Source organism: Bubalus bubalis, chromosome 6 (assembly GCF_019923935.1).
Source record: "Bubalus bubalis isolate 160015118507 breed Murrah chromosome 6, NDDB_SH_1, whole genome shotgun sequence".
NCBI classification, from domain to species: domain Eukaryota; kingdom Metazoa; phylum Chordata; class Mammalia; order Artiodactyla; family Bovidae; genus Bubalus; species Bubalus bubalis.
This window is the reverse complement of record NC_059162.1, coordinates 57,731,622-57,758,404: the sequence shown is the minus strand read 5'-3', so window position 1 is coordinate 57,758,404 and position 26,783 is coordinate 57,731,622. Positions and strand designations below refer to the sequence as shown.

At 37.9% G+C, this 26,783-nt stretch overlaps 1 protein-coding gene across 6 annotated transcripts in view; it reads right to left on the bottom strand.

Moving 5' to 3' along the window:
- The window catches only part of COL24A1 (collagen type XXIV alpha 1 chain), a 397,241-nt gene that overhangs the window by 333,219 nt on the left and 37,239 nt on the right, over positions 1-26,783 (bottom strand). For all 6 annotated transcript variants that reach the window (XM_044944759.2, XM_044944764.2, XM_044944763.2 and 3 more), the window contains exons 4-6: positions 13,594-14,948; positions 5,413-5,466; positions 2,607-2,660 (exon numbers count right to left, since the gene is read on the bottom strand). In XM_044944759.2, the coding sequence (XP_044800694.1) occupies positions 2,607-2,660; positions 5,413-5,466; positions 13,594-14,948 (1,463 nt within the window). The remainder of the gene's footprint in view (positions 1-2,606; positions 2,661-5,412; positions 5,467-13,593; positions 14,949-26,783) is intronic.

Genomic DNA, 26,783 nt, shown 5'->3' with positions numbered 1-26,783 from the left:
AAACTTGAATGTTCTATTAATCCTGATTACTTTAAAGTGTGTATTACTTTAAAATGTTAAATTCCTAGGAAAATTGGTTTCATAAACCACACACTACTACCCTTGCTAAGCTGCTGCTGCTGCTAAGTCACTTCAGTCATGTCCGAGTCTGTGCAACCCCACAGACGGCAGACCAACGGGCTCCCCTGTCCCTGGATTCTCCAGGCAAGAACACTGGAGTGGGTTGCCATTTCCTTCTCTAATGCATGAAAGTGAAAAGTGAAAGTGAAGTCGCTCAGTTGTGGCTGACTCTTCGTGACCCCATGGACTGTAGCCTACCAGGTTCCACCATCCATGGGATTTTCCAGGCAAGAATACTGGAGTGGGTTGCCATTTCCTTCTCCAAGAGATCTTCCCGACCCAGAGATTGAACCTGGGTCTCCTGCATTGTAGGCAGACGTTTTACCGTCTGAGCCATCAGGGAAGTCCTATCTAATGTCCCCATAAATATGTGCAGTTAAAACAAATCATGGTCAGTTTTGGCTATTTTTAAGATGGTTATCAAATTATTAAATTTAAATATAAACTAAGACTAATATTCAGGTTTATATGATTAAGTTCCCAAGAGGTTCAGTTAATTGCTTGCAAATTTTAAGTAGAGCTTACAAAATCCCTAATATAGGGGTTCATAAAATATGTTATTGGTAAATAGTTGTAGTCAAAATTATATTTATACTACTAAGTATGATATTAAAGAGAAATCTTGAGATTAAGACTTAATCTCTCCTAGAGCATTTTCCTGAAGGCACACATTCATATTAGTCAACACTGCAAAATACCCTGTTTTTAATCTTTGGACAAAGATAATTTTTTTGACACAGACATCATTTTCTCAAGTATTTTCTCCTAAGTACACACATTTTAAGAAGTCAATGAAATCAAAGGCTTTCCACTATTTCCGTCTTCATCTCCCCTCACCCTATTCTCCATCTTTTTTGTTTCTTCAAGTATATGTTTGTTATTGGCTGAGGCAGGAAAAGAGAAAGATGACACAAGCCATGTGGAAACCCCACCTCTATTCTGTCTTCCGTCAAGTTGTGGAGATGAGGCTGTTAGTAGGTTGGCAAGTCCCCTAGAACTTGAGCTCTGTGGAGAACCATGAGCTGGGTCTTTACAACTACACTAGCCTTGCACTAATCTAAATATCCTTGAAGTCCCCAGACAAAACTTGGAGGGCTAGAGAATCACAAATTTTAAAACAAAAGTCTAATTTCTTGAGAAGGCATTTGTCTTTTTTCTGGTACACATCCAATAGTTAAAAGCCTTTTTTCTGAGACATTTTATTAAACTCAAAAAGTTGTTGAGAGTGATGAGAAACTGAGGGAGTCATTATTACTTATTATTAATAATGGTATTATTTATGATGTGTTCGCTCTGTTAAGGGCTTTGGTCACAATTTATTTAGCCTTCACTCCAGCCCTATGAGGACATACTATGGTTTTCCCTGTTTGGGAGAAGAAAATTAAGCTTAAAGGGGCAAAGCAAGTAATTTGTTTCTAGTCATACAAATCAAGGGGCTTTCCTGGTGACTCAGACGGTAGAGAATTCGCCTGCAATGTGGGAGACCTGGATCAATCCCTGGGTTGGGAAGATCCCCTGGAGAAAGAAACGGCAACCCACTACAGCATTCTTGCCTGGAGAATCATGGACAGAGGAGCCTGATGGGCTACAGTCCACGAGGTCACAAAGAACAGACACAACTAAACACAGTATATACAAATCAAGAGGGCTAAAACTTGAATCCAAATCAGTTAGACTCCAAAACCTGTGTCCTTAAGCTCTATCCTATCTCAATCTACATCTGTATGGTAACAGCTATTTGGTTACTTTTGAGTGAGATAATTAATAAGCAGAGTGGTTATTAATGACCCTGAAATATTCATGATGTTACTGGCAACCAAAACCCTAATGCTTACATACACATGTACATGTGTGTGTATAGATATGTATATTTACTTATATTTCCAATTCCATACCCGCTATGAAGGTAACCAGCCTGGTATATATACTTCCATCTGTTTTACAGACATGACTGAAGTGACTTTGCAGCAGCATACTACTGTCTGTCACACTACTAGCACACAACTATGTATGCTCATATTTTTACAGGTTTTCAGGTTAGTTGTTTTCATAAAAATATGAGTATATCCTATACGCATTATCCTCATAGATCTTTTTCAAGTGAAAATATTAGAGAAGTATGAAACAGGGAAATAAATGATGTTTTATTTCCTCAGTATTTATTTACACATTAAAATAGTCTTGATTTAAGGTAAATTACTCAAATCATAATCTATACACTACAGAGGTTTCCATATATTGCCATCATATTTTGACAACAAAGACTAGAATATCAAAGCAGGGCCATGCTTGCCTTTACCACTAGCTATTTATAAATCCATGTGGTGGGCTCTCAAGGACCTGGCTATCTGCCACCCGATGACAATCTTGCCGGAGACTCATGCTCTGGAGATGACAGAGATCCCTAATATTCCAAGGCTGACTTTAAAGGTTAAAGACCTTCTTTAGTAATGTGCTGAAAATCACGTGATATTCACAGCACTCACCTTTGGACCTGGTAATCCAGGTAACCCAGGATTTCCATGTGGCCCTGGTATGCCCTACAAATAGAAAAAATATTCAGATCATTCTTAGATCTAGATACAAGTAAGTGTTTATTATAACATTCAAATAAATATTACATGATTCGTTAAAATGGATACATTATTTTACAAAGTTCATTATCTCTTCTGAAGTCTTGGATATTTCAGTCTTAGAAAAGACACCGATTACAGAGCAGAACTGCGGTTTCTGTTTTTTGCTTCAAAACACTACTTTGAGGTATTTATGTCCTTTATTTACCACCTCTTATCTCCAGCCATATTGCTCAGCGCTACTTCTAAAAGTTGTGCCGAGTTAAGAAGCCCCAAAATAACAAAGTGCAATTGTTTTACTCTCCTCTCAACATCCGGTAACCCCTTCTGCACTTGGGTTTTGTTTATGCTATGGTGCATGCCTTAAGACTTACCTCATTTAACCATGCCTCTCCTACACCTGCTCAAATCATGTTCAAGTGTCAACTGAGATACCACCTTTAAATCCTGGCTAGCATGAGGTGATTTCTCTTTCCTACTCAATCCCACAGAAACTGCTGCATATAAAATTAATTTGCAATTAATTATATGTTGCCTTGGGACAATTCTATTAATATTTTATTGCTATTTTAACTTCTTCATGACATGTGCTGTTTAGTTCTAGCATTATAAATTCTTTGAAAAGCAGCTGTTTTTAATATCACCAGTGTAGTATTTAGCACATATCAGACTCCCAGTGAATATCTGTCAATTTGGGGAATTCCCTGGTGATCCAGTGGTTAGAATCTGGTGCTTTCAGTGCCTGTGGTCCAGTTTTAATCCCTGGTTGGGGAACTGAGATCCCACAAGCCGTGCAGTGTGGGGAATTTAAGAAAAAAGTGATATTTGTCCATTTGAATTCAATAACTGCTTCTATTAACTAAATAACTACTATATGTAAGTAACTGTTACTGCTTTATTTATTATTATTATTATTACTAATCCATATAATAATCCTGCAGGGTGGTTATTTATTCCCCTTTACAAATGGGTAAACTTAGGTTCATACAACTAGCAAATAGAAGAACAAAGATTCATCTCCAGAAAGGCTTTCAGGTCTCCAGGGCTTCTATACTCATTTGGGGTTGGTACCCACCTCTGTACCCTTTGGCTATGTAGTGGTTTAGTTGCTAAGTCATGTCCAACTTTTGCGACCCCATGGACTGTAGCCTACTAGGCTCCTCTGTCCATAGGATTTCCCAGGCAAGAATACTGGAGTGGGTTTTCATTTCCTCCTCCAGGGGATCTTCCTGATCCAGGGGTCGAACCCAGTCTCCTGCACTGCATGCAGATTCTTTACCAACTGAATTATGAGGGAAGACTCTTCCTTCAATTATACCTCTATCTTAACACAGAAATACTTAATATTTATCTGTTTTTTTTTTTTCACTTCTGAATTAACAGAGCATTGTGTCAGAAGGGGGAGGAATGATAGCAATACAAACATGGAAAGTATATCTAGCAAGATGAAAACTAATGGAAAAAATTAGATTTCATGACCTCTCATTTGTGTAGTCTTCAAAAATAAATTTTTGAATAAAGTAGGTGGGAAAATTTATGAGGATTAACAAATGATTTGTTGATGTGGGACCAATGGGTATAAAGTATTATTCCACAGAGCTCATTAGTGCAAGAGTGAGCAAGGACAATAACTTTAGGAAAAATTAGCATCAGTGAAAGTCTGGGACTTTAAAAAAAAGGATAACTTACTGTTTGTTGCCAAATAAGATAAAATCTAGGGATAGAAAAGGTTAAGTTGTGGAAGAACAGCCTTAGCAGTGGAGAGGGAATATAATTAATGCAAAGGGGAACTCAGTGCCTCAGAAAGCAAAATCCAGGGTCTCCAGACAGAAAAGGGGGAGGACAGAAATGGTTTGTTGGCTGGAGGAGAGTGGACAAGTTTACAAAACACTCTTGGGAGGAATGTGGTAGGTCATCAAGTATAGAGAAAGAAAAGAAATGTTAAACAGCTAGAGCAGAGTAAGCATTCATCTTGAGCCTCACATCAACAAGAGCTTGATGTGAATAAGGACCATTTAAATTAGCATTTTAGGGTGAGTTTTACATTAATTTGTTTATATGATAAGCAAAAATTAGTAAAGAAAGTGGATTGTATATGGTATTTACATTTGTCTTTATAACATACAATCATAATTCCTTTTCTAGCTCTTCAAAGAATTTCTGCTAGTAAAAGTTCACTTTTTTTTTTTTTTTTGAGGTTTGAAAGAAATGAATTCTAACACAGCAATAAATCTTTTGTTGGACCTGTTTAATGTGAAAAACTACTGCTACCCTTGAGGAAGATTTTTCCTCAGGACAATTATTTTTTTAGTTTATAATTCCAATATTTTCCACTATGTAATACAGGAATGCACTATTTTAAGGCTGCCCACTCTTCTTCATTTCCCAAAGTAAATGATCCCCACCTTGGACTATCAACTACAGATGAGATCACTTTATAACTAAGAATAATGCTACAAGTAGCACCAAAACAATCACTAATCTACAAATTTGATTATCTTTTTGGGCATGTTCACAGAGAATGCTTTGGCTGGGTGTTTACACTCAAATAAATAAGTGGCACATGTTCCCAAGCTTCTCTTGAATTGGCAAAGGCCAGGCTAAGTTTGACAATCCAGGCGGATTTCCAGAGGAAGTACAGACTGTACAACAGTAGGAAAAGCATACTGGAAAGCTACCAACTCTAACAGCAAGTGAGAAATGGAGCCCATCCACTTACCCGTGGACCTCTCTTTCCTGATGGACCTGGGATGCCTGCTGGGCCAGGGGGACCCTTGGAAAACAAATGCTGAGATATTAGACAAGAGAACAGACACATCCTTTCTCACAAGTCTTGTGAAGATTTCACTCCAGGGCTCTTTTTTGGTCCCCAGTTACTAGCTGATGATGGTTTTAAAATAACATGAAACCCCTCACCTTAATCAGCAGGAGTGAGAGTTGAAACTCAAATGTCCTCTTTAATCTGGTCAGATATGGCAGCAGGAAGTCTATGACTTATGGTTACGGCCACTGTATCTGGTTTTTACAGGGACCATAACTAGTAGTTTTGTGGGTAGTTTTTTACCTAAATTTACTTTTACTACTGAAAGAGGAATTCAATTTAGGGTTTGGAGACCAACAACTACAGGTTTTTGGGGGTTTTTTCCAAACACATTTCAAACTAAGACTTGCCTTGAAAAAATAAAGCACTGACCATTTTATGTTTTTTTAGAAGACTTATACTAAAGATCTATGTAATGTGTTAAACTGTTACAATGAGATCCTTCTAGTTTGTGAGTTGCTCAGTTGTGTCCAACTCTTTCCGAACCCATGGACTATACACAGTCCATGGAATTCTCCAGGTCAGCATACTGGAGTGGTAGCCATTCCCTTCTCCAGGGATCTTCCCAACCCAGGGATTGAACCTAGGTCTCCTGCATTACAGGCAGATTCTTTACCAGCTGAGCTAGTATATTCAGTAATATATCTGCCCTACACAAAATGCAGCATACCAAGAGGTCAATAGAGAAATGGTTTTGTAAAAACAAAATCAATTTTAAGTAAAAACAATAAAAAAGTAAAAACAGATCAATTTTAAGGTATTCTGAGTTCTTTAAATGTCACTTTTGAAATATATCAAATAAGAAATAGGAAACTACTACTTTGCTTCCACATATTAATGCCTTATATTATCTTTTTTTTTTAAACTTATTTTAACAATCAACTGGTGGAGGAATAAATATTCATTTGGGATATGATTAATACATATTCATTCATTCATCTGCCTATTCATTTCATTGTTACTGAGCACTCTGCTGCCATGGTATTATTCTTGATGTCTCAGAGCATACATATAGCTATGTTTTACATTTATATACAATGTTTTACAAACATTCATTCATTACTGCAGTAAAAATACTATGAACTTTGATATTAAACATGTCAAGGTTAGGACATTAGCCCTACCATTAACATATAGCATGACCTACTGATCTTCATTGTCATGTAACATTTTTCTCTTTGAAATGTTCTCCTTTATTGATGCTTGTTTTCAGTTTTTTTCAGTCACTTTTCAGTTTTCTAATGTTCTTTGTATATTTCAAACTGTCCATTTTCCTTTTTATTTTGCCTTTTTATACCCCTTAATAAAAACCTTTCATGTATTTCTTAAAATTAAAAAAGTAATATTTCTCTTTCAACCACATAAAAGTAATATTTCTATTCTCCATCCTGAACTATTCAAATATTTTGAGAGTTACTACTATATCACTAGCTTCCATCAAAACTTGACTTTCACTTATTTAAAAAAAAATTAAAACTCTTTTTAAAACAGTTCTGGTTCTATTTTTATCCTCAGAACTTAACAGCTGATGATTTTAAGTCCTCTAAAATAAACTCTAAAAATAAAAAATTAAATGCAAAATTAAAATATCTAGTTTGGTTTACTGCCCTATCACGCTACTTTGTGACAAAAGAAACACTACTACATTCACACTGAAAAAGAAATTATTACAGTTCATATTAGATAGTGGAGGTGGGGTAAAAGTATATTTATGCTATGATTAAAATATTTGAATTAGAATTAATTAGCAATAAGTATTAACTTGTCTTCACAATTTTTCATTTCCATATCTTTGAGAATAAGTTATTAATAGGTATTTCCTAGAAACCAGAGAAGGAAAGCAATTTTATATGATATGACTTTTTATGAATTATTTTCTATAAGTGAAGTACTAGAAAAGGCACTTTAACTTTCAGATTATCAGTTATTAAGAGAAAGTATAATTTAGTTAAAGAGCAATGCTATGGCAATCAACCAAAGTGAAAGTGAAGTCGCTCAGTCGTGTCCGACTCTTTGCGACCCCATAGACTGTAGCCTACCAGGCTCCTCCATCCATGGGATTTTTCCAGGCAAGAGTACTGGAGTGGGTTGCCATTTCCTTCTCCAGAGGATCTTCCTGACCCAGGGATTGAAACCGGGTTTCCAGCATTATAGGCAGACGCTTGACTGTCTGAGCCACCAGGGAAGCCTGGCAATCATCCAATCTACAATCAAATCATGCTTCAATCATTTACTTGCTGAATGACCTTAGACAAGTCAGCTACTCTTGCTAAGACTTAGTTTTCTCATCTTTATAACACTGATGATGTTACAGTGGATATTAAAGTTATTGTATATAAAATACTTGTAACTATGTCTGATATAGAGTAATTAACCATAAACTATAGAGCAATTTTTTAAAGGTATGCATGGAGCACAAGTAGTACTCAGTGTTGGTTACAACATTATTATTACTAAGGTAATATACTGAAAAAAATGTATCCAATACTTGTAAGAGAGTAGTGTCTGGTCCATCTTGGAAGTCTTGCATCTAAATTTCTTTTTATAGTTCACTCACTCATTGATTCATTCACTTACTCAATAAACATTAGTAAGCAACAAAGCCTCCTGGAGCTGACAATGAGATAAAAAGACACCCACTAACAAATAAACACACAGTATGCATTTTATTTAGTGAGATAAAGAAAAGAATAAGCAACCAAGAGAGATCAACACAGTGTACATAGTTTATATTGTGCTATGAGAGAATGTGTCCCTGAGGAAGCTCTAAGTTAGACCTAAAAAATGAAGAGGAATGAGGAAAGGGGAGAAAACAAAATTTGAAAATAGGAATAAAATGAATGACAGCATGAGTAAAATAAAACAAAAATACAATCTTATTAAGGAACTAAAAGAAAGCCAACAGTGGAAGTAAGCAAAAGTGGAACAAAGTGACATTGCCGAGGAAAACAGGGGCCAAATGACATATGACTGCATGGGTCATGATAAAGACTTTTTAATTTATTCTAACTGCTACACTCTCCTGTCACTGAAGAGTTTTAAGCAGATAAATGACATGATGTAATTTACATTCTAAAATGGGTCACTAGTGAATTTCTATAAAAGACAGCAGAATGAGAACATTTTAAAGCTACCCTCCTTCCCTCAAAAACCCTCTGAAAACAACAAAAAATACCAAAAGAAAAAAACTTCTCTGATGAAACAAGAAAACGACCACAACCACAAACCACAAAATATGAAAATTATCTTTCAAATAGTGAGACATTTTGGAATAAGGAAAGATGCTGAAAGATGACTGAAAACAAAAAACCCTCCTTAGACCTCAAACCTGGGACAGGCTACAGATATCTAACAGTATATCAGTCCAGAAAGTTCATTCCAACAATCCTTTAATGACAATAGCTAAGTTCAAGGGAATGGTAAAGCCACAGGGAATATAATTCATGACCCTGCAAAGATCCAGTTCAAACAACCCAAGAGTAAGGAAGGCAGAGCTGAAAAGGAAGACCCCGTCATTTTTATGATCTGCAACAAATCTCCTAACCTCAGGAAATTTCTGGTGGAGGAAGGAGGTAAAAGACAAGAGCATGAATCATCATATCACTTCTTAGACTGATACAGAGGGCTTCATGTACATGAAAACGAGAGGAGATACATTTCTAGGTAGAGGACACAATACATATCGAAAGATGGCATTGAAGGCAGCAACTTGAATTTGATGCTGTGTACTACTCCACCTAACTCCCTTTTGCCTCTCCCTATACCATGCTAGGAGAAGGCAATGGCACCCCACTCCAGTACTGTTGCCAGGAAAATCCCATGGATGGAGGAGCCTGGTAGGCTGCAGTCCATGGGGTCGCTAAGAGTCAGACACGACTGAGTGACTTCACTTTCACTTTCCACTTTCATGCATTGGAGAAGGAAATGGCAACCCACTCCAGTGTTCTTGCCTGGAGAATCCCATGGACGGAGAAGCCTGGTAGGCTGCCGTCTATGGGGTTGCACAGAGTCAGACACGACTGAAGTGACTTGGCAGCAGCAGCATACCATGCTAAAGCACATAGTGGCCCAAATAGTGGCGTTTCTATTTTAAAAATGAGCGATAACCAGAAAGAAACCAGCAAGGGACCTATACATTTTGAGGGGAGGGGGGAAGTGTGAGGACAGAAACATAAATTAAAAGTAAATGAAAATTTTTTTACCAGAAAAGGATTGCTTCATGCAGAGAAAGAAGTTCATATAGTTCATTATAAATCCAAAGAATTTCAAGATGCTGTTTCTCTACAAAAAGCTCAAAGAAGAGTCATAAAAGACAAAAATAACAACCAAGGTAATGAAATGTGAGCCAAAAGAGCTTAAAGATTGAAAGAGCAAAAAAAGAAAGAATTATAGACTAAATCCACATCAGAAGCAATAATACCTGACCACAATTGAAAAAATCAGTTAAGGAATATGGATGTAGTTTAACTGAATTTACATAAAACAAAATGGAAAAAAGCAAACACATGGACATCATTGTAGAGAAGATAATAAATACTATCATCACAAAGGACTTTTAACATGTGTACACTGGTGTGCCTGAAGAATATAGAAAAATGGATAAGAAAAATACCTGAGAATTAAGGAGAGATTTTTCTTTAGAGTATGAAACGAGTCGTCAGTCCAGGTTCGATGCATGATACTGGATGCTTGGGGCTGGTGCACTGGGACGACCCAGAGGGAGGGTATGGGGAGGGAGGAGGGAGGACGGTTCAGGGTGGGGAGCACGGGTATACCTGTGGCAGATTCATTTCGATGTTTGGCAAAACTAATACAATATTGTAAAGTTTAAAAATAAAATTAAATTAAAAAAGAAAAAAAAAGAAAGTAAAACAAAAACAAAAAACTTCAGATCAAAAGAGTACCAGAAAAAACTGACACAAAACCTAATAGCTTTATTGAAATGAACTTCAAAGATATCAAAAGAACATCAAGGGTGTGTAGATGAAAAACAGGCACCAACAAGTAGGAAAGATCAGGCTGTCCTCAGGCTTAATCCACTTCAAGAAGCAGTGCAAAATCTCTATAAAGTTCATCATTTCATCACCATTTACTCTCTCATACACTTTCTGAAATTTGCCTTTAGACTTCTACACTATGCTGAAATCATTATCAAAGTTCAATAACAACTTTCCCACCAGAAGATCCAAAGGATTTCCTCTACTTTTTCTCAGTCTTGAGCTTTCAGCACTGCTGATCAATATCTTCTCAAAACTCTCATCTTTGGCTTTTATGATACTATATTATGGGCTTCCCTGATGGCTCAGACAGTAAAGAATCTGCCTGCAATGCAGGAGACCTGGGTTTGATCCCAACCCTGGGTCGGGAAGATCCCCTGGACAAAAGAATGGCTCCTCACGCCAGTATTCTTGCCTGGAGAATTTCATGGACAGAGAAGCCTGGCAGGCTACCATGGGGTTACAAAGAGTCAGACACAACAGAGTGACTAACACTAACTATATTGTTCTGTCCCATCTGTCTATCCTGTCACATTTCTCTCTCTTTTTTTTTTTTTTCCTTCTATAACCACAAAGCAAACATGCCTTACAATTTGGCTCTTGACTCTATGCCAAGTCCTTTCCTTGCAAATTTCTTGACTCTCTAATACTGATGGGAAAACTCCCATAATCTATACCCCCCCTACTTTGACTTCTCTTTTCACTTCACCTTCTTCAAATCTTTCAACAGCTTACTGATTTGCCAACAGCACCTTAAATGTTTTAACTTGGTTTCTTCTCCTAAAATCAACTTCCTGTCTTAATTATTGGTTTTTATATTGGTATCACCAGTCTCTCAACCCACAGGCTTAAAACCTTAGAGCCACCTTGATCCTCTTTCTTTTCATTTGGTCCCTAAGTCCAGTTAATTTCCTAGTTCTACCAAACCTTCCTTCAAGATCTCCCTTGAATGCGACTTTTCCTTTGCATTTTCACTGCTGTTATCCTAGATAATGTCCTAGCTTTGTAACATCCAGATAACAGGAATTTCCTGTCTGTTCTGGGCACTGCCACAGACTGACTTCCCTAATCATACCTCTGCTTAGAAACCTACAAAATTCCCCACTGAGAACAAGATAAAAGTCAGAACTATTATTTGAAAATTGAGACCTCTACAACCTGTATAGGTCTACCTTGGCCTTACATTTATCTACCATTATTCAGCTTCATATTGTGAAAGAGTTTGACCTTTAGAGGCAGAAAACCTACCTCTAGGGTCAAAATCCTGGGTCTATCATTTATTGGCATGTGGTTATGAGCAAGCAAACAATTACTCTGGGCTTCAGTTTCTTCACCTGAAAAATGAGGGTAATAATACCAAACTTACCAAGTTTTTCTACAATAACAAACATAAAGGGCATAGCAGAGTTCCTGCCACAGGTAAAAAATCTCAATAAATTATAGCTATTTTGCTGTTTTTCCTACATAAAAGATACAACAGTTTCTTTCACCTATCAAAATCATATCCATTATTTGAGGTCTAGGTTCTAAGTTTGCCTACAAGAACCTACCCTGAACAGCTCAGCCTTAAGCGATCTTTCAAAGAGTTCTCCTCAAAAATTTTTTTCTTACCTTTGAAAATGTGTACTCCACATGTTTAGTTTGCATCTCTCAGGGTCATGTATCTTACTTGACCATGAGACAAGGTTACAGATGTACTTCTGTATCACTATTACCACAACGTAAGCTCCTTCTGAGCAGTGACTCTGTTTTACACAATTTATGTTTCTGCTTTGCCCATAGGAGAGACTAAGGAAGTATCCGTGGACTATTATTGCTTCACCTACCAACCATTGCCAAAATAACTGTTTCTGGATTTAGAGCAGAGATTAATACTCATCTCTGACATTTTTTGAAAAAACTAAACAGCTTCCTTTACTGTTTAATATGACCTGCCTAGTGGCTCAATTTTACTACTAGCTGAAAAGTTATTTCTCTATAATACATTCTTCTGATTTTATTAAATCCTTTAAACATTCACTCTAAGCATTGCTCAATACCTATCAAGTTACTTTGAGTAATAACCATGAAAGAAACACAAGCTAAGCAAGTGGCATCATCTCTTGTTCTATGGTTTCTGGAACTAAACAAATGTCTCAAATTTTACTTCCATCAAATCAAGAAATATCTTAAGATATATTTTATTCTGCTTGAAATTAAAAAAAAAGATTTCTAAAGATATATAAGTTGATTATTTAAAGGTATTCAAAATATGAATGGTAAAAACATGTCTCTAATGTGATTTTAAATAGCTTTAAATGAGTCTTAAATGATTAAAAAATCATCCATCAGTAATTGCACCTACGTGACAAAAGAATTTCAGAGCTAAAATAATCAATCTATTATCTCATAGCTTTGTTAATGAATTATTAAGGAAGTGACTTGGCTTTTTTCCTACTGAATGGACTGATGGACTGCTGAGTGGCTATTTTTGCATGAGGTAGATGGAACTTCTATTAACTTATAAATGTAAATTGGCCATATCATGGAAGATATAATGAAATATGTTACTCTTTATAATCCTAAGTGAAATATTTTAATTTCTATAAGGGTTTGCTTTTCCCCAATGACTCACTATAAAATTATTTCTATCTAAAAGGTAATATTCTTTTAATTCATATATTACTTTGCTGAAAATACACTCAATAATGTAATCAAAATATTTTTATTTAGTCTACTATAATAGTCTCTCTTAACATGACTATGCATTAAGTCTACAGGTTTTTAATAAAATAGAATGCTGATCTGTATTTAGCAACTCAATTCCTGATTGAATTTCGATTCAACAAGAAAAACATAGCTTACTCACCACTTTACCAGAACTAAGTAACCTTCTGAGCCAGCCAATAGTTTTTAAAAAGTACAACATTTGAGCCAGAGTAGCGTTCTGGTTGGATATATTATGGCAACCATGAATGCATTCACAGTAAGCCAGGCTACATACCTAAGACAGATCTGTTCTATATTGTTCAGCCCAGAGAATTCTTTTTGAAATGAATGGTAAATTAGTGCATTAAGACATATTTTAAAAATAATAACTTACAGGAGGTCCAGTGTCCCCTTTTGGCCCTCTTAGATTCTCCATTTCGAGCACTGTATTAAGATCCTCATAATAATAATAATAATCATAAAGCTCAGTTTCATAGCTATTTTCGATGGGATAAGTAGCATCAGGATCAAATTCACCTTCCTTCCTTAGATCAAGGTGATTATCCACAGATGGCTCATCTGTCACTCTGTATAAGGTTGTGTTTAAAATCTGCTGCAGTTCTATAAGTTCATTAGTGTGCAGATTTGCTGTGATAGCCTTCTTGAGATTCTTAATTGCATCTTGTTTTATATGTGGAAGACTAGATGATATCTTCTTAAGTGGTGACAGACCAGTTATTTTATCATTATGCTGTGTGATATTGTCCGACACATTTAGAAGAGAAATGAATTTATCCTTGTTTTTTTTCCTTGGCTCATTGAGGCTACGATGGGACATTGGCAGGCTTAAATTTGCCTGAATAAGTTGCTCAGTGATCAATTCTTTGGTCTGAATCACATGGTTCACAAGATCCATAGCAGAGACATTCCGTGAATGAAGAGAAGTTAACTGAGATCTTGATATCTGGTGTTCTTGTTGTTTATTCACTGTCACAGAATCATTATTTGTGAAATCTAGAACACTTTTGTTTTCAGTAAGTGTGTCCTGTGACAGTACTTTTTCACCCAATCTTTTGGGCAGGAGAGAGTTTTCAGGTATCTTAGTTGATACAATAGTTGTATGAGGAAGGCTTGTCTCAGGGCGACATTGCTGTTTCACATATCTGCAATAGCTTGCAGATGCTTCTGCAGAAGGAATAATATCCAACTGACATACTACTCCTTCAAAATGGACAGAATTATTATTCATACTTCCCAAGGTAAACACACTGTTAGAATCAAAGGTCTGAACTTCCGAAAGAGTCTCTCTGCTAAAATATTTCTTTCCACATTCAACAAACATTGAGACATCTTGATTGGTAACAGCAATGGCAAATGAATGCCATCGCTCATCGTGAACGCTGTAGTTGAAAAAGACAGACTGCTTTCCTCCAAGGTATACCACTAATTTTTTAGGTAATAACTGTACTCCTAATTGCAGTCTATTTTTACTTCTAATGCTGAAGAGAAATGCATTGTTTACTCTATATGACTGCAACCCAATTAATATTGTAAATGGCTGTTCTAAGTTGACTGGTAAAATTTTCACAAGAGGTGTTTCAATATAGGAATCGTTTGTTAAAATGACACCCGATTCTGTTACATGGACCCCCTGAGTTAATGGTGTAGATGATGGTGGTACAGCGGTCACTGATGAAGAGTGTCTTACATCTTTGCCTCCAAGGCCTAGTTGATGAAGAATATCTATGCCTGAAAATTAAAAAGAGAGAGAAAGAGAGAAAGAATCTTACTCTTAGGCATTCATGTGTTCATATAAATGTTTGAGTATGAGAAAATCTTCTTTGTAGGTATCAATAGTAATCCCTAAAATAAACATGCTCTATCAATAACTAATGTCTAGGTAATGAGAGGTATGGAAAGGGAGAGTAAAATGTTATTCTTTATCATCTGAAACACACCCCCTCCAATATCCCTATGCCCAAAATTTAATAAATGTTCTTTCATTCTTTCAGTTAGGAAACTTATTTGTTACTCCAATGAATGTACATGTTCAAAGATTCCCAGATGGTCATTTACTTCTTTAATTTAGAATTTAAAATTTTAAGACTTCTTTGATCAAGATTAACTGGAGACATACTTACAAAAAGAAATTTTAAGTTTGGAAACCATTTTATACATTAAGTTCACACACCCATTTAAACTATAATTTTTCAGGATGTTTTCTCTTTAGTCTTCCAATAATTTGCAAGTTACATAAGAGCCCTCCCTATGCCTAATTCCTTAAGTGTGTGCTACACATAAAGTACCCAGTACCCTGAAAACTTCTGGACAAGACAACTGAAATTCTTAAAATTGCTGGTCACTGTATATTTTTCTCTCTCTTACATATTTCTCTCTATTCTATTTTGTCTGGGTCCTCCACAGTAATTCTTAATCTAAATAATTTATCAGTTCAGTTCAGTTCAGTCGCTCAGTCATGTCCGACTCCTTGCGACCCCATGAATCGCAGCATGCCAGGCCTCCCTGTAATTTCTAGACTTTCTTAATAATTTTTATTAAAATATAGGTTTTACATATATTTTATAATTATTATTTTTATAGTTTTCATTGTAATATTATTGATAGTATATTGCCTATCTCCCTTACCCAATTATAAACTCTTGGAAGACCGATTGTATGTCTGCTTAGAATATCTATTATACCTATTATATTATCTATTATATCTCTCTTCAAACTTTTCTATAATTTCTGAATGAATGAATTTGCCCCACCCAAATCGGATCAGGTGCAACATGTACCCCTAGAGTCCAACAAAATTATATACAATTTGTAAAAAATAATAAATTTTCTCAAAGATACAGAACAGCTTAAATAGTCATGTGATCTTTGTTATCTTTGGGTGATAAATTTCCCAGTTGTATCACTGTACATTAAAGAACTATTTAGAGGGAGGAGCCAAGATGGCGGAGGAGTAGGACGGGGAGAACACTTTCTCCCCCACAAATTCATCAAAAGAGCATTTAAACGTCGAGTAAATTCCACAAAACAACTTCTGAATGCCGGCAGAGGACATCAGGCACCCAGAAAAGCAGCCCAACTCTTCGAAAGGAGGTAGGAAAAAATATAAAAGACAAAAAAAGAGACAAAAGAGGGAGGGACGGAGTTCCGTCCCGGGAAGGGAGTCTTAAAAAGAGAGAAGTTTCCAAACACCAGGAAACCCTCTCACTGCCGAATCTGTGCCGAGCTTTGGAAGCACAGAGGGCAACATAAAAGGGAGGGGAAAAAAAATAAACAATTAAAAATCGTGGATTGTGAGCCCTACGGTAACTTCCCCAGCGGAGAAGCAGCGCAGACGCCTGCACACGGCATTAGCAAGCGGGGGCTGGGCAGGGAAGCGCGGCGCAGGCTGTGTCCCTTAGAGTAAGAATCCACCCGAATGTCCTGAGCGCTATCTGAGCGAAATAATTTGGGCTAGCAAACCAGACTGTGGGATATCTACCACGCGAAAAGCCAGCCCTAACCTAAGACACCGCCAGGCCCGCGCACGGAACAAAGGACTGAGCAGAGATAGCCGGCTGCAGACCTTCCCCCTCCGGTGACAGGCAGCCAGAGCTGGAAGGGGGCAATCGCAGCCCCAGAGAGACACTATCTATAAAACTGTAAGCAGGCTTCTTTGCTAACTAAAACTTCTTGGGGGTCTGGACGGTCAACATCTGCCTGAGAAGGTGCGCCGGTTTTACACCCAGATAACCGAGTGGTGGGGAGGCGATAAGTCGCAGCATTGGCGCCCGCCAAACACATCACCTGAGCTGCTCGGATCTGGGAAGAGCACAAAATGCAGGCCCAACCGAGTCTGCTCCTCTGAGGACTACCCGAGTGCCTGAACCTGAGCAGCTTGGACCTGGGAGCTCAGCCCAGGGCCGGCCTCTGATTGTTCCCGGCGGAACAACCTAGAGCCCGAGCAGTGTGGGCACGGAGGCTACACACGCCGTGAGCGGGGGCAGACCCAGTGTGGCTGAGGCACTGCGAGAGCACGCCGGTGTTATCTGTTTGCAGCATCCCTCCCTCCCTCCCCACAGCGCGGCTGAACAAGTGAGCCTAAATTTAAAAAAAAAAAAAAAAAAATAGTGTCCTCAACCATCCCCTTTGAGTCAGGGCGGGAACCAGACACTGAAGAGACCAGCAAACAGAAGAAGCTGTAACAGAGGGAAACGCCTTGGAAGCTACAGGCCATAGATTAAAACCCTGTGGTTACTACGGATTACATAGGAAGGGGCCTATAGATCTTGAGAAATATAAGTCGGACTAAGGAACTGCCAAAAATGAACTGAACCCACAATACTCACAACAAAACCAGAGAAAGACCTAGATATATTTTTACTATTTTTACGATCAATCTTTCTTTCTTTATTTTTTTTAATTAAAAAAGAAAAAAAAAATTTTTAAGTCCTCTATTGTCCTTTAATTTTCACTTTTATAACTATTACTTTGCAAAAAAAAAAAAAAAAAAAGACCCTATTTTTTTTTTTTTTCTTCCTCAGCAAACTTCATATATATATTTTATAATTTTTTGACCGTGGTTTTGTTTTTTTTTTTTTCTTTTTTCTTTTTCTTCTTTTCTTTAACATTGTATTTTTGAAATTCCAAACTGTACTCTAGATTTTTAATTTTAGCCTTTTGATATATGCTATCAATTTTGTACCTATAGTTTTTTTCATAATTTCTGTGACTTTTTTTTTCCTCTGTTTCTTTCTCTTCTTCTTTTATATAACATCATATATCTGCAATTCCAAACTCTACTCAAGATTTTTAATTTATGCTTTTTGGTATTTGATATCAATTTTGTACCTGTATTTTCTTTATAATTTTTGCGACATTGTTTTTGTTGGTTTGTTTGTTTTCTGTCTTTATTTTTCTTCTTCTTCTTCTTTTTTTTTTTTTTTTTAACGTTGTATTTTTGAAATTCCAAACTCTACTCTAGATTTTTAATTTTTGCTTTTTGGTATTAGTTATCAATTTTGTACCTGTAGTTTCTTTATTACTTTCACGACCTTGTTTGTTTTTCTTTGTTCGTTTTTTTCTCTCTTTCTTTTCCTTCTTCTTTTCATTAACATCGCATTTTTGAAATTCCAAACTCTACTCTAGATTTCTAATTTTTGTTTTTATGTATTTGTTACCAATTTTGTACCTTTAAGAACCCAATCTTCAGGACCCATTTTTCACTAGTGTACGAGATTACTGGCTTGACTGCTCTCTCTCCCTTTGGACTCTCCATTTTCTCCACCAGGTCACCTGTATCTCCTCCCTAACCCCTCTCTACTCTACCCAACTCTGTGAATTTCTGTGTGTTCCAGACGGTGGAGAACACTTAAGGAACTGATTACTGGCTGGATCTGTCTCCCTCGTTTTCATTTCCCCCTTTTATCCTTCTGGCCACCTCTGTCTCCTGCCTCCTTCTTCTCTTCCCTGTATAACTCCGTGAACATCTCTGAGTGGTCCAGTTGTGGAGTGCACATAAGGAAGTGACTACTGGATAGCCCACTCTCTCCACTATTGATTCCACCTCATCTCATTTGGGTCACCTCTAACTCCCTCCTCCCACTTCTCTTCTCCATGTAACACTGTGAACCTCTCTGAGTGACCCTCACAGTAGAGAAACTTTTCATCTTTAACGTAGATGTTTTATCAGTGGTGCTGTATAGAAGGAGAAGTTTTGAAACTACTGTAAAATTAAGACCGATAACTGGAAGTAGGAGGCTTAAGTCCAAACCCTGACTCCAGGGAACTCCTGACTCCAAGGAACATTAATTGACAGGAGCTCATCAAACGCCTCCATACCGACACTGAAACCAAGCACCACACAAGGGCCAACAAGTTCCAGGGAAAGACATAACAAGCAAATTCTCCAGCAACAAAGGAACACAGCCCTGAGCTTCAAGATACAGGCTGCCCAAAGTCACCCCAAAACCATAGACATCTCATAACTCATTACTGGACATTTCATTACACCCCAGAGAGAAGAAATACAGTTCCATCCACCAGAACATCAACACAAGCTTCCCTAACCAGGAAACCTTGACAAGCCCCCTGTACAAACCCACACACAGCGAGGAAACGCCACAAGAAAGAGAACTCCACAAACTGCCAGAATACAGAAAGGACACCCCAAACTCAGCAATTTAAACAAGATGAAGAGACAGAGGAATAGCCAGCAGATAAAGGAACAGGATAAATGCCCACCAAACCAAACAAAAGAGGAAGAGATAGGGAATCTACCTGATAAAGAATTCCGAATAATGATAGTGAAATTGATCCAAAATCTTGAAATTAAAATGGAATCACAGATAAATAGCCTGGAGGCAAGGATTGAGAAGATGCAAGAAAGGTTTAACAAGGACTTAGAAGAAATAAAAAAGAGTCAATATATAATGAATAATGCAATAAGTGAAATTAAAAACACTCTGGAGGCAACAAATAGTAGAATAACAGAGGCAGAAGATAGGATTAGTGAATTAGAAGATAGAATGGTAGAAATAAATGAATCAGAGAGGATAAAAGAAAAACGAATTAAAAGAAATGAGGACAATCTCAGAGACCTCCAGGACAATATTAAACGCTACAACGTTCGAATCATAGGGATCCCAGAAGAAGAAGACAAAAAGAAAGACCATGAGAAAATACTTGAGGAGATAATAGTTGAAAACTTCCCTAAAATGGGGAAGGAAATAATCACCCAAGTCCAAGAAACCCAGAGAGTCCCAAACAGGATAAACCCAAGGCGAAACACCCCAAGACACATAGTAATCAAATTAACAAAGATCAAACACAAAGAACAAATATTAAAAGCAGCAAGGGAAAAACAACAAATAACACACAAGGGAATTCCCATAAGGATAACAGCTGATCTTTCAATAGAAACTCTTCAAGCCAGGAGGGAATGGCAAGACATACTTAAAATGATGAAAGAAAATAACCTACAGCCCAGATTATTGTACCCAGCAAGGATCTCATTCAAGTATGAAGGAGAAATCAAAAGCTTTTCAGACAAGCAAAAGCTGAGAGAATTCTGCACCACCAAACCAGCTCTCCAACAAATACTAAAGGATATTCTCTAGACAGGAAACACAAAAATTGTGTATAAATTCGAACCCAAAACAATAAAGTAAATGGCAACGGGGTCATACTTATCAGTAATTACCTTAAACGTAAATGGGTTGAATGCCCCAACCAAAAGACAAAGACTGGCTGAATGGATACAAAAACAAGACCCCTGCATATGTTGTCTACAAGAGACCCACCTCAAAACAGGGGACACATACAGACTGAAAGTGAAGGGCTGGAAAAAGATTTTCCATGCAAATAGGGACCAAAAGAAAGCAGGAGTAGCAATACTCATATCAGATAAAATAGACTTTAAAACAAAGACTGTGAAAAGAAACAAAGATGGTCACTACATAATGATCAAAGGATCAATCCAAGAAGAAGATATAACAATTATAAATATATATGCACCCAACACGGGAGCACCGCAGTATGTAAGACAAATGCTAACAAGTATGAAAGAAGAAATTAACAATAACACAATAATAGTGGGAGACTTTAATACCCCACTCACACCTATGGATAGATCAACTAAACAGAAAATTAACAAGGAAACACAAACTTTAAATGATACAATAGACCAGTTAGACCTAATTGATATCTATAGGACATTTCATCCCAAAACAATGAATTTCACCTTCTTCTCAAGTGCACATGGAACCTTCTCCAGGATAGATCACATCCTGGGCCATAAAGCTAGCCTTGGTAAATTCAAAAAAATAGAAATCATTCCAAGCATCTTTTCTGACCACAATGCAGTAAGATTAGATCTCAATTACAGGAGAAAAACTATTAAAAAATCCAACATATGGAGGCTGAACAACACACTGCTGAATAACCAACAAATCACAGAAGAAATCAAAAAAGAAATCAAAATTTGCATAGAAACGAATGAAAATGAAACACAACAACCCAAAACCTGTGGGACACGGTAAAAGCAGTCCTAAGGGGAAAGTTCATAGCAATACAGGCACACCTCAAGAAACAAGAAAAAAGTCAAATAAATAACCTAACTCTACACCTAAAGCAACTAGAAAAGGAAGAAATGAAGAACCCCAGGGTTAGTAGAAGGAAAGAAATCTTAAAAATTAGAGCAGAAATAAATGCAAAAGAAACAAAAGAGACCATAGCAAAAATCAACAAAACCAAAAGCTGGTTCTTTGAAAGGATAAATAAAATTGACAAACCATTAGCCAGACTCATCAAGAAACAAAGGGAGAAAAATCAAATCAATAAAATTACAAATGAAAATGGAGAGATCACAACAGACAACACAGAAATACAAAGGATCATAAGAGACTACTATCAACAATTATATGCCAATAAAATGGACAACGAGGAAGAAATGGACAAATTCTTAGAAAAGTACAACTTTCCAAAACTCGATCAGGAAGAAATAGAAAATCTTAACAGACCCATCACAAGCACGGAAATTGAAACTGTAATCAAAAATCTTCCAGCAAACAAAAGCCCAGGTCCAGACGGCTTCACACCTGAATTCTACCAAAAATTTAGAGAAGAGCTAACACCTATCCTGCTCAAACTCTTCCAGAAAATTGCAGAGGATGGTAAACTTCCAAACTCATTCTATGAGGCCACCATCACCCTAATACCAAAACCAGACAAAGATCCCACAAAAAAAGAAAACTACAGGCCAATATCACTGATGAACATAGATGCAAAAATCCTTAACAAAATTCTAGCAATCAGAATCCAACAACACATTAAAAAGATCATACACCATGACCAAGTGGGCTTTATCCCAGGGATGCAAGGATTCTTCAATATCCGCAAATCAATCAATGTAATACACCACATTAACAAACTGAAAAATAAAAACCATATGATTATCTCAATAGATGCAGAGAAAGCCTTTGACAAAATTCAACATCCATTTATGATCAAAACTCTCCAGAAAGCAGGAATAGAAGGAACATACCTCAACATAATCAAAGCTATATATGACAAACCCACAGCAAACATTATCCTCAATGGTGAAAAATTGAAAGCATTTCCTCTAAAGTCAGGAACAAGACAAGGGTGCCCACTTTCACCATTACTATTCAACATAGTTTTGGAAGTTTTGGCCACAGCAATCAGAGCAGAAAAAGAAATAAAAGGAATCCAAATTGGAAAAGAAGAAGTAAAGCTCTCACTGTTTGCAGATGACATGATCCTCTACATAGAAAACCCTAAAGACTCCACCAGAAAATTACTAGAACTAATCAATGACTATAGTAAAGTTGCAGGATATAAAATCAACACACAGAAATCCCTTGCATTCCTATACACTAATAATGAGAAAACAGAAAGAGAAATTAAGGAAACAATTCCATTCACCATTGCAACGGAAAGAATAAAATACTTAGGAATATATCTACCTAAAGAATCTAAAGACCAATATATAGAAAACTATAAAACACTGGTGAAAGAAATCAAAGAGGACACTAACAGATGGAGAAATATACCATGTTCATGGATTGGAAGAATCAATATAGTGAAAATGAGTATACTACCCAAAGCAATCTATAGATTCAATGCAATCCCTATCAAGCTACCAACAGCATTCTTCACAGAGCTAGAACAAATAATTTCACAATTTGTATGGAAAAACAAAAAACCTCGAATAGCCAAAGCAATCTTGAGAAAGAAGAATGGAACTGGAGGAATCAACCTACCTGACTTCAGGCTCTACTACAAAGCCACAGTTATCAAGACAGTATGGTACTGGCACAAAGACAGAAATATAGATCAATGGAACAAAATAGAAAGCCCAGAGATAAATCCACGCACATATGGACACCTTATCTTCGACAAAGGAGGCAAGAATATACAATGGATTAAAGACAATCTCTTTAACAAGTGGTGCTGGGAACTCTGGTCAACCACTTGTAAAAGAATGAAACTAGAACACTTTCTAACACCATACACAAAAATAAACTCAAAATGGATTAAAGATCTAAACGTAAGACCAGAAACTATAAAACTCCTAGAGGAGAACATAGGCAAAACACTCTCTGACATACATCACAGCAGGATCCTCTATGACCCACCTCCCAGAATATTGGAAATAAAAGCAAAAATAAACAAATGGGACCTAATTAACCTTAAAAGCTTCTGCACATCAAAGGAAACTATTAGCAAGGTGAAAAGACAGCCTTCAGAATGGGAGAAGATAATAGCAAATGAAGCAACTGACAAACAGCTAATCTCGAGACTATACAAGCAACTCCTACAGCTCAACTCCAGAAAAATAAACGACCCAATCAAAAAATGGGCCAAAGAACTAAATAGACATTTCTCCAAAGAAGACATACAGATGGCTAACAAACACATGAAAAGATGCTCAACATCACTCATTATCAGAGAAATGCAAATCAAAACCACTATGAGGTACCATTTCACACCAGTCAGAATGGCTGCGATCCAAAAGTCTACAAGTAATAAATGCTGGAGAGGGTGTGGAGAAAAGGGAACCCTCTTCCACTGTTGGTGGGAATGCAAACTAGTACAGCCACTATGGAGAACAGTGTGGAGATTCCTTAAAAAACTGGAAATAGACATGCCTTATGATCCAGCAATCCCACTGCTGGGCATACACACTGAGAAAACCAGAAGGGAAAGAGACACGAGTACCCCAATGTTCATCGCAGCACTGTTTATAATAGCCAGGACATGGAAGCAACCTAGATGTCCATCAGCAGATGAATGGATAAGAAAGCTGTGGTACATATACACAATGGAGTATTATTCAGCCATTAAAAAGAATACATTTGAATCAGTTCTAATGAGGTGGATGAAACTGGAGCCTATTATACAGAGTGAAGTAAGCCAGAAAGAAAAACACCAATACAGTATACTAACGCATATATATGGAATTTAGAAAGATGGTAACAATAACCCTGTGTACGAGACAGCAAAAGAGACACTGATGTATAGAACAGTCTTATGGACTCTGTGGGAGAGGGAGAGGGTGGGAAGATTTGGGAGAATGGCATTGAAACATGTTAAATATCATGTATGAAATGAGATGCCAGTCCAGGTTCGATGCACGATACTGGATGCTTGGGGCTGGTGCACTGGGACGACCCAGAGGGATGGAATGGGGAGGGAGGAGGGAGGAGGGTTCAGGATGGGGAACACATGTATACCTGTGGCGGATTCATTTTGATATTTGGCAAATCTAATACAGTTATGTAAAGTTTAAAAATAAAATAAAATTAAAAAAAAAAAAAAAATTCTGGGAGATAGTGGAGGACAGGGAAGCCTGGCATGCTGCAGTCAATGGGGTCGCAAAGAGTCAGACACGACTGAGCGACTGAACTGAACTGAACTGATGTTATTTAGTGATGAAGTGAATGTTACCAAAAGAATCAATTAAAACTGCTGAAAGTAGATGCCTTAGGGAGCAGAAAATGGAGGGGGAAGTTCAGGGAACTGGGATTTGGGAGTTAAAAACCATGAAAACAATTCAGCTCTTAAACCATGCACAGCTATAACTTTTATTTAAAAATACATTGCTAAGGGACTTCCCTGGGGGTCCAGTGGTTAAGAACCTGCCTTGCAATGCAGAGGACATGGGTTCAATCCCTGATCCAGGAACAAAGATCCCACATGCCAAGGGGCAACTACCCTGTACACAAAACCAAAGACAGTCTGTGAACCACAGTGAAATATCTCACACAACACAACTAAGACCCAATGCAGCTAAACAAACGTGTAACAAAGAATTAATTTTAAAAATATATTGCCAAAAAATATATACAATAAAAAGAACCGAGTAAAAAGAAAGGGACTTCCCAGGCCACACTCATGGTAAAGAACCCTCCTGCCAATGCAGGAGATGCAAGGGATACAGGTTTGATACCTGTGTCAGGAAGATCCCCTGGAGGAGGGCATAGCAACCCACTCCAGTGTTCTTGCTTGGAGAATCCCATGGACAGAGGAGCCTGGCAGGCTGCAGTCCATGGGTTCACAGAGAGTCAGACGTGACTGAAGCAACTTAACACACACACAAGTAAAAAGAAACAGGAAGGACCCTAAGTGACCTCGGAGGAGAGAAGAGTTAGGTAGGTGTGAGGTGAGAGTTAACCCAGTGAGCTGGACTGAGCATCTCATGTGCATCTGACACAGGGTTGGGCAAGGTGAGTGTGGTTGGAGTGTGGTGAGCAGGGAGGACAAGGATGCAGAGGAGGCAGGCAGAGAAGTGGGGACACAGATGACCTTGTCAGCCATATCATCTCGGGACATTTTCTTAGGAGCCACGGGAAGACTGAATTGTTCCCTTTGCAAAGATGTCTCAGATGAACGCCTATGATTTGTGTCTAGAATGCTGAGAACTTGTTGGAGGGAGACAGGGAAAAGGAGGGAGAAGAAAACAGGTGTCCTGGATGTTGGCCAGCATCTTGGAGGATGGCTGTGCATCTTGGATAAAGCACATACCTAAGTGCAGGATGGGAACAAAAGATGTGAATGTGTTCCATTTTTTGTGATGATGGTTACATTGTCTGAAAGTTTTCTGGGTCAAGATGTCAAGTAAGCAGTTAGATTCACAGACTTAATAGAAAAATCTGGCAAATTTGAGTCATTAACACATAGACACGTGGTAATTCAAATCCTTGGGAAAAAGTGAGGTGTTTCGGGAAGAGAGAACCAACCTTGGGCAGAGCCCTATGGAACCCCACAAGGGCTGAGTATGGAGCAGCCAAGGAAACAAGAGAGGAAACAGTCAGAGAGTAGAGTGTGTGTGTGTCTAACAGTGTCTCACTGGAAAATTCACTATGATACACATTCAGATATTCAAATGGAACTGTCTCGTGATGACTGAAATTTGGCCACATAGAGGGGCTGCAGGCTGACCCCAGAGCTACTGAAGGAGGACCCCAGAACTACTAAAGATAGTGCTGCTGTGCTGTGCTCAGTCGTGTCCGACTCTTTGCGACCCCATGGACTGTAGCCCACCAGACTCCTCCATCCATGGGATTTAGTAGAGGCAGAGGGAAAAGAGGATGCAAAGTCCCCAGCAGCTTTGTGCCAAAGAAGCCTGATGCTGCTCCCAAAGGCTGAGACACGGAAAACGGCTCAAAGGAAGCAGAATAGTAAAAGAGAACCACAGAAAGAAAATGCTATTGTGGGACTTCCATGGTAGTCTAGTGTTTGGGACTTCACCTTCCAATGCGGGGGCAGTGGGTTCAATCGTTGGTTAGGGAGCTAGGATCCCACATGCCTCAGGGCCAGAAAATCAGAATATAAACAACAGAAGCAGCATTGCAAGAAATTCAATAAAGACTTTAAAAGATGAGACTTCCCTGGTGGTCCAGTGGTCAAGAATCCGCCTGCCAATGCAGGGGACAGGGGGTTTGATCCCTAGCCCAGGAAGATTCCACATGCCGCGAAGCAACTGAGCCTGTCCACCACAACTTCTGGAGCCCACAGGCCCAGAGCGCGAGCTCTGCAGCAAGAGAAGCCACCGCAGTGCGATGT